General features: G+C 42.6%; 1 protein-coding gene across 1 annotated transcript in view; it reads right to left on the bottom strand.

Annotated features, from left to right (window-relative positions):
• The window catches only part of cpox (coproporphyrinogen oxidase), a 28,243-nt gene extending 21,940 nt beyond the window's left edge, over positions 1–6,303 (bottom strand). Inside the window, exon 1 of the mRNA XM_072585497.1 lies at positions 5,531–6,303. Within this exon, the coding sequence (XP_072441598.1) occupies positions 5,531–6,026 (496 nt within the window). The 5' untranslated portion in view covers positions 6,027–6,303. The remainder of the gene's footprint in view (positions 1–5,530) is intronic.
• Between the last annotated feature and the right edge of the window lie 6,605 nt (positions 6,304–12,908).

The following is a 12,908-nucleotide window of genomic DNA, read 5'->3' on the forward strand; positions in this document are numbered from 1 at the left end:
AGTTCGATTACAACTATACAGAGCCCTCATTGGATCTCAGTTAGAGTACTGTGTATGGTGGGGATGGGGATTCAATGGCATCAGTAATGAGACATTTTGATAGGCTGTCTTGGAAGCAGGAGATGTTTTGTAAAGAGGACTCTATGGGAGCGGGAGCGGGAGCAGGAGTGGATGTGTAGAGAGATCTGAGTAGGTCACATGTTAATCAGGTTTTTTTTTAATAAACAAAAGCTAATAAAGTATTGGACTTAATTTATAGGAGCAGATCCACTGAGAAAAGATGTTAACATTTCAGGTGTAGGCTCTGTAGTCTAACAAGGAGTCGACATCTAAATTGTTCACTCTTCTGTTTTCTCTCCACAGCTGACTGACCTGCTGAGTTCTTTTGTTTCTCGAAATATATTTTCATAACTACAGGCCATTGCCTCTAGTTTCAAGCTAGTGAATCTACTCAGTGTTTATTTCCGATAATAGGTGATCAAAAACAAAGAATATTCCAATTTCAGATTGAGATATATTATAAAATTCAACAATGCCTTCATGATCTTTTATAACTTTTTTTAAATATTCAAAACTAAATATATTGCTTTACTTATCCACCCTAGCACATTTAATGATTTGCATATCTGTAGCTCTTTCCCAACTCATTTAAAATTCAAAATGTATTTTCCATGTTGAGCTACACTTGCTGTCTATAGGCATCTTATTCATTTTAGCTGATACTGTTAACTTTCACAATTTGGTACAATCTCCAAAAAGGTGTCATCAGAAAATGTTAATGCAAATTCTAAACCCAGACTATTTATTATATGCATACAGATTGCTGGTGGAACACCACTCAACATAACTAATTTACCATTCTGGGAAACTTCCTTTCATACTGACCTTTACATTTAACCCTCCAAACAACTCTTTAGCCTTGTAACCAATTTCCCCTTAGTTCCATGATCCGTTAAGTTTATCACAAATCTCTTTCAGGTACCTTATCAAATATTTTTTGCAACTTATTACAATATCCACTACATCTAGTTTTGCTGCTGTAGAGAATTCTACTTGACTGGTTAAAATAAAGCTGCCTTTGGAAAATCTATGCTGACTGCATTCATTAGCTGATGGTTCTCCAACTGCTTAAGAATTCAACCAGATATAAAAAAACTAGAAAGTAGGACACACCCTGAATTGTTACATGCTCACACTGGCAAAAATTGATTAGATGAGGTCAACTAATTTAAAAGGAATTGCAAAAAAAAACCACCAGGCTCCAAATGATCATAATCTCACCCCATCAACGTAAATTACAATATTTTTTCCTTAAGTGTTTATCTAGAGTCCCCTTAAATATACAGTATCCATGATATTCTCCTGAACTACTCACTGTGACAATGAGTTCTATATATATTAACACTCTGGGATTTCAAAAGAAATATGTCTTTAACCAATAAATGCATTTATAAGCCCTTACTTTGGTCAATACCAGCTCCATCACTCACCACTTTGAAACGTCTATCTTTTCATAATCATAAAAATTTCTATCACATTATAATTTCTCTTCTGAAAATAGCCCCAAACACTTGGATCTTTCCCTACAAGTTTGCATTCTCGGGGATAAGATCACCAGTGTGAAACTTTCTTACACCTTTCCCAGTGCCTCTGCATCAATTTTATCACAACGTAGACCAGAACTGTGCACAAGACCCCGAGTGCCGTCTGACCAATTTTAAAGGACTCGCTTGTTTTTCCAATTCCACTCCACTATAAATTAAGTCCAATACTTTATTAGCTTTTGTTTAAAAAAAAACCTGATTAACATGTGAACTACTCAGATCTCTCTGCACATCCGCTCTTGCTCCCGCTCCCATAGAGTCTTCATTACAAAAGATCTCTAGCTTCCAAGACAGTCTATCAAAATGTCTCATTACTGATGAAGGGCTTTTGCCCGAAACGTCGACCCTCCTGCTCCTCGGAAGCTGCCTGATATGCTGTGCTTTTCCAGCACCACTCTAACCTCCAGCATCTGCAGTCCTCAAAAACAGACCACCACACACTTTGCTATCCTAAAAAATATTTACCAACTGCCCATACTTTTCTCCAAGTTTATGAATTAGATATGGTGTTTTGTTGCAATCAATCTCAGTATTACCTACATTTTCTAATTTGGTATTTGAACATTTTGATCTGGTAATTCTGATTTCCTATTCAAAATCATTTATGCCACGATGAATAACAGTAGTCTCGAAACTTACCTTTGTGGACAGCCGACTTCCACTTTCTCACGGGCAAAGTAACTATATCACCAACTCTCTGCTTTCTGTTTTGTAGCCATCATGCTATGTATTCTGTTATCTGCCCTCCCCAATTCCAAATGTCCCAAAGTACAAACAGAAAATGCTGGAAATGCTCAGCAGATCTGGCATTATCTGTGTCGACTGAAGCAGTGAGCCATGAACTTTCATCTGAATTAAAGTTACAAATGTTATTGTTTTTATGGAAGCAAATGTGGAGAAAGTAAGGGAAAAAAGGAAAGTTGACGGCAGGTTAGAAAGCAAAGACAATACATTAAAAAAATGTGTTGATGGGAACAGCCAAAAAGGACAAGTTAAGAAGTCCAAGATGGGTGGCAAACCTTGTCCACTCCAGTCCCACATCAGCACCTCCAAGAGATAGGTCGAGAAATAGTTGTGAATGATAGAGAAATTAATACTGCTGTTTGAAACAATACAGGAAAAGTGAGATTAAGGCCAAAACATGCAAAGAAAAGGAAACAAAATGGTGGAGCAGGGAAAACAATCTGAACTTGTTCAACTTAATGTTAGTTCAAAAGGTTGCCAACTATTTAATCAAAAGACAAGTTGCTGTTCCTCAAATTTGCTTTGAGCTTCACTGGAACACTGCAGGAAGCCAAAGTCAGCAAGATCAGCTTCAGAGCAATGTGCAACATTAAAATGGCCAGTCACCCAGAGCGCCAAATGTTCCAATCTTAGTCACAAATCTATGAAATCTCATTTCAAAACCCCTTCCAAAATAAGAATACATTGCGTCTACTGCATTCCTTAATACACCCTGTTACTTCCTCAAAAGAATGCAATAAATTCAGTTAAGCCAGAACTTCCCATTTTGAAATCTTTGCTAACTACTTTTCATAACGTTTTCCACTTTTAGACTTATTTTCTATTACTTCCTGGAGTATCACACAACACCAGGTTTAGTCCAACAGATTTAATTGGAAGCACTAGCTTTCGGAGTGCTGCTCCTTCATCAGGTGGTTGTGGACCAGATCACACATCACTCCTGTTGGACTACAATCTGGTGTTGTGCGATTTTTAACTTTGTACACCCCAGTCCTACACCAGCATCTCCAAATCATTCCTGGAATACAAAATTGCATTTCTTGCAAATTTCCTGCAAATTGACACAATGGGTCTGCTGGACAGTCCTTCTTGTGGACTTTGGGGAGTTGGTAGAAACAGTCTGTCAGGGGTTGGGAGACTATGAGGTGGTGGGGGGGGGGGGGGGTGAAGCGGAGGCAAAATGGAAAACAGGGGAGAAGGGTAGCAAAGGGGGAAGAGGAGAGGAAAAAGGTGATGAGAGAGTGGGGAGCAAGAGAAAGAGAAACAACCAAGAAATAAGAGGTACAGAAGTGAAAAAAAATTTTTAAAAGGATAAATAAAATAAAATTATCTGAAGCTGTTGAATTCAGCGTTGAGACCAGCAGGCTGTAACGTGCCTAATCGGAAGACAAGATGCTGTTCCTCCAGTTTGTGTCGAGCTTCAGTGGAACATTGCAGCAGGCCAGGGGCAGACATATGGGCATGGGAGCAGGATTGTGTGTTGAAGTGGCAAGCCACAGGAAGGTCCGGGACCTGATTGCGTACAGACCGAAGGTGCTCAGCAAAGCGATCACCCCTTTTTTTTGGGACCCTATCCTTATTCTGGGACGGGAGGGAGGGGGTGAGGGTCGTGGCGCGGGAGATGGACCGCACGTTGTCGAGAGCCCTGTCAACAACTGTAGGTGGGAAGCCACGGTTGGAGAAGAAGGAGCACATATTAAGAGCACCACTTTGGAAAGTGGCCTCATCGGAACAAATGCGGCAGAGGCGAAGGACCTGAGAGAAAGGGATAAAGTCCTTACAGGAAGTAGGGTGAGAAGAACTGTAGTCCAGATAGCTGTGGGAGTCAGTGGGTTTGTAATGGATATTAGTGGATAAACTATTGCCGGAAATGGAGACAGAAAGGTCAAGGAAAGGAAGGCAAGTGTCAGAGATAGACCAGGTGAAGGTGATGGAGGGATGGAAACTGGGAGCGAAGTTTATGAAATTTTCCAGGTCAGGACGAGAGCATGAAGCCGCATCAAAATAGTCATTGATGTACCGATAAAGCAATTGTGGGAGGGGACCTGGGTAGGCTTGGAACAAGAAATGTTCCACATACCCCATGAAAAGGCAGGCATAGCTAGGACCCATGTGGGTACCCATTGCTACACCTTTGATTTGGAGAAAATGGGATGAGTTGAAGGAGAAGTTGTTGAGAGAGAGAACAAGTTCAGCCAGGGGGAGAAGAGTGGTGGTGGATGGAGATTGTTCGGGCCTCTTTTCAAGAAAGAAGCAAAGAGCTTTCAAGCCGTCTTGGTGTAGGATGGAGGTGTAAAGAGATTGCACATCCATGGTGAATAGAAGGTGATTAGGGCCTGCAAATTGAAAGCGGTCAACGTGTCGCAGGGCATCCGAGGAATCCCAGATGTAGGTGGGGAGGGAGTGAACCAGAGGAGGGAGGACGGAGTCGAGGTAGGAGGAAATAGGTTCAGTGGGGCAGGAGCATGCTGACACAATGGGTCTGTTGGACAGTCCTTCTTGTGGACTTTGGGGAGTTGGTAGAAACAGTCTGTCAGGGGTTGGGAGACTATGAGGTTCGAAGCTGTGGGGAGAGGGGGAGACATCTGGAGGAAATGAGATCAGTCACGGTTTATCACCTACTTTCCTACCTTAAAATTTCTTCACATTTCTTTTGATTTCCCCGTCTAATGTCATGCCCATTTGCTTAAATTACCTGGTCAGCGCTGAGGCAAAGAAAAATTTGTCTTTCAAAAGTTCCAAAATGTTTTACAGCTAATAACGTACTGTGGAAGTAAGAAAATCTGCTATCGGCTCAGATTTCCAGCACCTGCAACGTTTTGCTCAAGTATAATTTGTAATCATAAGCTTTATTCGTGGTTACATTCACTTATTAAAAAATCTATTCTGAAATTTTAATCTAGGAGGAGATAAAGTGCAGCAAACAACTTGATGACGTGGGATCTCCCTTCCCCAGATTAAATCAGTTGCAATGCTAATACTAATGTCAAAAAAAAATGAAATTAAGTCAACATATGTAACCTGTGTCCCCTACCCTAAAAATACATTGGACAGCAAAGCAGTTTCTTCCACCCCATTCACATCATTACGACAGTTTCACTGACAGTTGGTATTTCCCAACAACTTCTGCCACTCAAGAAGCATGTGCATTTGCACGTAGACATACATTCAGAAATGTATACCTTCCTTACGGTGCCATCGGTCGACTTTGAAGGTCTGACTGCCGTCAACTTCAGCCAAGGCTTTGCAAACATCAGCCTGAACATCCATGATCAGCAACTCCATCTTAGTCCTCATATTCTCCTTATTTTCCAGCAACTGGTCGATGTCGGTCACCGGATCCGACATGAAGTGTTTGCATTTCTGCAACATTTCATCCCGCGCCAGCTGGTCCCGCTCGGTCCCCCCGCGCCAGCGTTCCGCTGCCATCACGGCCCGCTGACGGCTGAGCCCAAAGCCGGCGGCGGTGACCCCGACCAGCACGGCGCCACCGACCAGCAGCCCCGTGCAAACACCGTCCCCCCGGCCGATCTTCCGAACGCCGTGCCGGCTGAGCCATCGCACGCCGCAGAGGCGCCGGCTCACGGCGGTTCCGCCGGCTCGCTGGTGCGCCGCGACGGGGGCGAGGGCGGACCTGGCGCAGATTCCGCAGCGAGCCAGCGCGATCAGCTGGGACATGGTGACAGTGCGGCGCGCGCGCTCCCCTGGACGACACAACGTTCCAATCCCAGACACTTTTATATGAATGGCCCCGCGCTGCCTTTCAAATGTTACACTGGGATGGGAGGGCGACGGCAAGCTCGCGACCCGGCTTCCGAATGTTACACCGCAAGGCAACTCCCTGTTACTAGCGCTCCTGCCTATGAGCTAGGACACCCAAGGTTGAAGTCCCACCAACTCCACAGATGGTGCGCAATAACATTTCTAAATAGGTCGTTTTCAGAAAATATCTATACCAGAAGGGCGGGGCGCCCCAAGTCATAAATTACACCGGAGAGGCGGAGCAATTAGCGCACACAACCCAACTGTCTGCTGGGATTTGTAGTTTTTAGTGGGACTTGTTTTGATATTTATATAAAGGATCTTTACCCTACAAAATAAAATTAAAAACCTTCCTCCTGAAAGGTCCTTAGTTCCTACAGGAAAATTCTCTGCACCTTACAAATTGACCACACTTTCTCCATGGTGCACTTCCTGGTTCCCGGGCTTTCCACCTTCTACGGTCAATCCGGACAATTCTCAAGCCTCCCTTGAAATTTGGCCAGCGGAGATTTGGTCACCTGCAGCCCACACCGAGCATAGGAAACGGATCAGATGTGTCTATCCAAGTCAGACCATCATCCATGATTGAACTCAAAATGCTAACTGTGTATCTTCGCCTATGCTGCCAGACTTTCCGCTTTAGAATATAGAACATAGAACAATACAGCACAGAACAGGCCCTTCGGCCCACGATGTTGTGCCGAACTTCTAACCTAGATTAAGCACCCATCCATGTACCTATCCAAATGCCGCTTAAAGGTCGCCAATGATTCTGACTCTACCACTCCCACGGGCAGCGCATTCCATGCCCCCACCACTCTCTGGGTAAAGAACCCACCCCTGAAATCTCCCCTATACCTTCCACCCTTCACCTTAAATTTATGTCCCCTTGTAACACTCTGTTGTATCCGGGAAAAAAGTTTCTGACTGTCTACTCTATCTATTCCTCTGATCATCTTATAAACCTCTATCAAGTCACCCCTCATCCTTCGCCGTTCCAACGAGAAAAGGCCGAGAACTCTCAACCTATCCTCGTACGACCTACTCTCCATTCCAGGCAACATCCTGGTAAATCTTCTCTGCACCCTCTCCAAAGCTTCCACATCTTTCCTAAAGTGAGGCGACCAGAACTGCACACAGTACTCCAACTGTGGCCTAACCAAAGTCCTGTACAGCTGCAACATCACTTCACGACTCTTGAATTCAATCCCTCTGCTAATGAACAATAATACTCCATAGGCCTTCTTACAAACTCTATCCACCTGAGTGGCAACCTTCAAAGATCTATGTACATAGACCCCAAGATCCCTCTGTTCCTCCACCTGACCAAGAACCCTACCATTAACCCTGTATTCCGCATTCTTATTTGTTCTTCCAAAATGGACAACCTCACACTTGACAGGGTTGAACTCCATCTGCCACTCCTCAGCCCAGCTCTGCATCATATCTAAGTCCCTCTGCAGCCGACAACAGCCCTCCTCACTGTCCACAACTCCACCTATCTTCGTATCATCTGCAAATTTACTGACCCACCCTTCGACTCCCTCATCTAAGTCATTAATAAAAATTACAAACAGCAGAGGACCCAGAACTGAACCCTGCGGAACTCCACTTGTAACTGGGCTCCAGGCTGAATATTTACCATCTACCACCACTCTCTGCCTTCGACCAGTTAGCCAGTTTTCTATCCAATTGGCCAAATTTCCCTCTATCCCATGCCTCCTGACTTTCCGCATAAGCCTACCATGGGGAACCTTATCAAATGCCTTACTAATGCCTTTAATTTCAGATCACCAGGATGCACAGTATTTTGCTTTTGTCCTTTTACTGAACTTCTGCCAAGTGATTCATTCCTGTATCATTCCCATTCACGTGGAACTGTTGAATGAACTGCTGACTTCCATAAAGAATATAACTGCACCCCCTTAAGGAAATGTGAAGCCAACTTGCACGTTCTCCTACCTTCCTTCGACCACAGTACCAGCACTGAACATAAAACTATCATTTCCCAAACTATCATCAACTTCATCTCCTCTGGAGATTTTACTCCAATTGCCCCAATTGAATTTATTCCACATTGCCTTTTCTGCTCCCTTTCCAAGAACAACAAATAGGAATAGCCACATCCACTATTCCAACCTGTTGTTGCTCTACATAACTTATTGCTTTCTCTTTTAACTTTCTCTTTTCTTTTCCAGCCTCTTCCAATTACTGATAAGTGATTCTTTGGATGCCGGCTGCAATGTTAAGTGTTAATAATTCCATATCTTCTTTATTATTGGCTGTCTAGTCCATGTACACCTCCAGTCTCACCAGGATGGGCAAGTGGGTGTTATGCCTCTTCCTTGAACAGAGATCTGATCAATGCTAGGATCAACACCTTGTCTACCTGGCAAAATTTTCTTCTTATATTGGAAAACTTTTCTGTTCAATTTCTCCAAGTAAAAGCTTTTGCTATTGGTAATCATATGGGTTCTAACAATACCTGCCTTTGGATATAGTTTTGCTCACTGAGCTGGAAGGTTCGATTTCAGATGTTTCCTCACTATACTAGGTAACATCATCAGTGAGCCTCTGGATGAAGCTCTGGTGGTATGGCCCACTTTCTATTTATGCGTTCAGGGTTCCTTGAGTTAGCGATTTCCTTTCCTGTGGTGACACCATTTCCTGTGATGATGTGATTTCTGGTTCTTTTTCTCAGGGAGTGTTAAATGGGATCCAAGTCAATGTGTTTGTTGGCTGAGTTCCCGTTGGAACGTCATGCTTGTAGGAATTCTCATGCATGTCTCTGTTTGGCTTGTCCTCGGCTGGATGTGTTGTCCCAGTCGAAGTGGTGTCCTTTCTCATCTGTATGTAAGGATAATAGTGAGAGTGGGTCATGGCTTTTTGTGACTAGTTGATTTTGTGTATCCTGGTGGCTGGTTTTCTGCCTGTTTGTCCAGTGTAGTGTTTGTTACAGTTCTTCCCAGATATTTTGTAAATGATATTAGTTTTGCTTGTTGTCTGTATAGGGTCTTTCAAGTTCATTAGTTGCTGTTTTAGTGTGTTGGTGGGTTTGTGGGCTACCGTGATGCCAAGTGGCCTGAGTAGTCTGGCAGTCATTTCCGATGATGCTATCTAGTATGGTGACGAAACGTTTGAAAACGAACCTTCCAGCTCAGCGAACAAATCTACACCTAGAACCTCAACCTGAGCTACAAATCATCTCAAAAACTCACTAACACCTATGGGTGCAATCTGCTAAAACAGGCCTGAAAATGGGAAACCAATGCCATCTGACAGAGCGCCACCTGAAAACAGCTGTACTTCCTGCACAAATGCCTAAGTAAACAGGTACTACCTGAATGTCTTAAATTCAAACCACTCCTTAACACCCACTAACCAAAAGAATAGCAGAATGAAACGGCCACAGAATACTGAGAGAAATGATTAATGATGCCCACAACAGACTCCGTATATACGACCGGGAAATTTTGTGTCAAAAATCTCTACTCAGTAATGCAACAGATCATGAAATGACAGAAGCTGCACAACAAGCCCATAAACATTATACAGTGACAAACACAGAAAATGAAAAGAATAGACATGCAAAAAAAACTAGACCAACTTACACAAAATAACAACACAGACAACACAGAGGCATGGATAAAAATCTGATCTGATCGACCCTTAACAGACACTGAAATAGCCGTCTTAGCAAGAGGATGAAATGACAACTTCCAGGATATAAACAAGAAAGATTTATTAGCAGCATTAGAAACAACACTGAAAGACAACCAACTCACAGAAGAAATCCAGCAAACCATCAGACAGACAGTCGCACCAACATTAAGCAGGAAAAAGAAAGGAAACATGCTCAATACACAAGAATGAATTGCACTAGAAAGATTAAAAAAAAGATAAAAACGTTGTTATCTTAATTGCAGACATAGGACGCTTGACAGTGATTTTAAATCAAAGATACTACAGTGAGAAAGTGAACGCACTACTTGCAGATACTAACACTTACCAACAAGTGGCAATAGACCCGACCCCACAACAAGTGAATTGCATCATAGCCCTTCTCAATAAACTTCAGAAATCTGGAGAAATAAATAAGATCGACTTCCAAAAAATGGAACCAATTGGATCCAACACACCATGCTTCTACAGATTACCCAAAATTCACAAACCAGGAACCCCCCCCTCAGACCCATGGTCTTGCTATCTGGAACACCAAATTACAGATTTGCCAAGGCTAAAGACTCACACCACTCCATCCACTCCACCCAAGAATTCCTGAAGACTAAAGACACCAAGATATAAGAGGATGAAATAATGGTCTCCTTTGACGTAATAGCCCTGTTCATATCCAACAACATCAACCTGGCAAGGAAACACTGACTACACTATTAGAAGAACCAAATGCACATACACCAAACACCAAACTTCACCAACAAGGGCAGTATCATCAAGCTAGAGGATCTATGCCTTATCACCCACTTCACCTTCAATAACAAAACCTATAAACAAACCAACGGAACATCCATGGGATGTCCGATATCAGGGTTCTTAGAAGCGGCAGTAATGCAGAGACTCGAACAAACAGCTCTGCCAACCATCCAACCCAAACTTTGGGTCCGCTAAGTGGCTGACACCTTTGCCATCACCAAATGAAACAAATTAGAGGAAACCTTAAAGAACATCAATAATACCCTTACTGGCATAAAATTCACTAAAGATGAGGAAAACAACAACAAACTGCCATTCCTAGATAGCGCAGTAGGCGAACAGCTGATGGGGAAATTCAAACCACTGTCTACAGGACAACAACACATATTGACTAAATACTGAACTACAGAAGGAATCATTCCCAATATCCACAAATGAAGCAGCATTAGAACATTATTTCATTGAGCAACCAAACACTACAGCACAGAGGAACTACAAAGACCAGAGGAAACTCATCTATACAGTGTATTCAAAAAGAACAGGTACCCAATGAACACAGTCCACTGATTTCTCAGCAACAAGCCCAGACAAGCAGACAAACACATCCAGAAACCCTAGCCACTGTCCACTACATCAAAGACTTATCGGAAATGACTGCCAGACAACTCAGAACTCTTGACATTATGGTAGCCCACAAACTCACCAAAACAATAAAACAGCAGCTAATGAAGTTGAAAGACCCTATACAGACAACAAACAAGACTAACGTCATTTACAAAATACCTTGCAAGAACTGTAAGAAACAATACATTGAACAAACATGTGGAAAACTAGCCACCAGGATAAAGGAACATTAACTAGTCACAAAAAGACATGACCAACTCTCACTCGTATCCTTATATACAGATGAGGAAGGACACCACTTCGACTGGACAACACATCCCTCCTAGAACAAGCCAAACAGAGACATGTATGAGAATTCCGAGAAGCATGGCATTCCAACTGGAACTCTACCATCAAACACATTGACTTGGATCCCATTTATCGCCCCGTGAGAAAAAGAACCGGAAATGACATTGTGACAGGAAATGACATCAGCACGGGAAATGACACAACCAATCCAAGGAAACCTAAACACATAAATAGAAGGCGGGCCATACCACCAGTGTGTCATCCGGAGGCTCACTGATGATGTTATCTAGAATGGTGACAAAACGTCTGAAAACAAACCTTCCAGCTCAGTGAGCAAACTTACATCCAGACCCTCAACCTGAGCTACACATCTTCTCAAAACTTGCTATACCTGCCTTTCATGGAGTATGTAAAACAATCTTCATTCCAGCCCTGCTCAGATCCAATATCTAAAACTAAATTGCAGCAAATCCAAACTGGAACATTTCAACAAATATATTTCAAGTTTCCTCTGTCACCTTCACATGTTTTAATGGTTTGGTTGTGTATCCTTAATCAATATTAATAATGATTTGTACATGGCACTTCATTCATCTTCATTCTATCATTAAATTAAATCAATAAACCTGGGATCTCACATTGATATGAGGGTAATAAATTGTGGTTGTGTGTTTTTGCATCATGAAATTGAGTAAATGGAAGTGATTGTTTACAGAGGTCTTGTTCCATTTGAATTTCTAGGTTGGCACTAATTTCCATATTTTCTGACGAACTCTCACCAGCCAAATGGCTTGATCCAGGGGCCTGAATTCCCGTATTTGTGATTTGAATTCAAGTAGCTGCTGCAGTTAATAGCTGCTGCAGAGTTAGTGGTCCAAATCTGGTAAACGACAAACACAACTCACTTATAGGAATCAATACGTGAAACCAGGAGATGACTGCACAATTCAGTGATGTTGCAACAATGATGATGTTGGTAGAGCTGGCCTGTCTGGGCCTCCAAAGTACTATCAAGAGAGAAGAGCAGTGTACAATTTCTGTGAGGTTGATACTGTTAAAAGTACTTGTAAAAGAAAGATTATAGGCGACAAGGAAAGACAAATATGTGACAAAGCTGCTCCTTTAACAAGGTTATGTTGTCCTTGGTTTTTTTATCAGAAAGGCTGTAAAAGACACAAACTCCGAAAAATCTAAGTTGAAGGATTTTAGGGCCAGTTTGATTATAGCTAACAAATACTGCCTCAGGCATCAGGTTTTCAAGTTTTTGGAAGGAAAACTCGTATAATGAAAGGGGAGTGGCCAGTTCTCCCAGCTCAGCTTTACTCTGGTTTGGTTTGGTTTTTAGCTCCTCGGATGTGTCTGACGTGCTATGCTTTTCTAGCACTACACTTTTCAACTCTGGTTTCCAGCATCTGCAGTCCTCATTTTCTCCTTGGTTTTTAGCAGTAGTATTGA

This window comes from Chiloscyllium punctatum, chromosome 15 (genome assembly GCF_047496795.1).
Source record: "Chiloscyllium punctatum isolate Juve2018m chromosome 15, sChiPun1.3, whole genome shotgun sequence".
Taxonomy (NCBI): domain Eukaryota; kingdom Metazoa; phylum Chordata; class Chondrichthyes; order Orectolobiformes; family Hemiscylliidae; genus Chiloscyllium; species Chiloscyllium punctatum.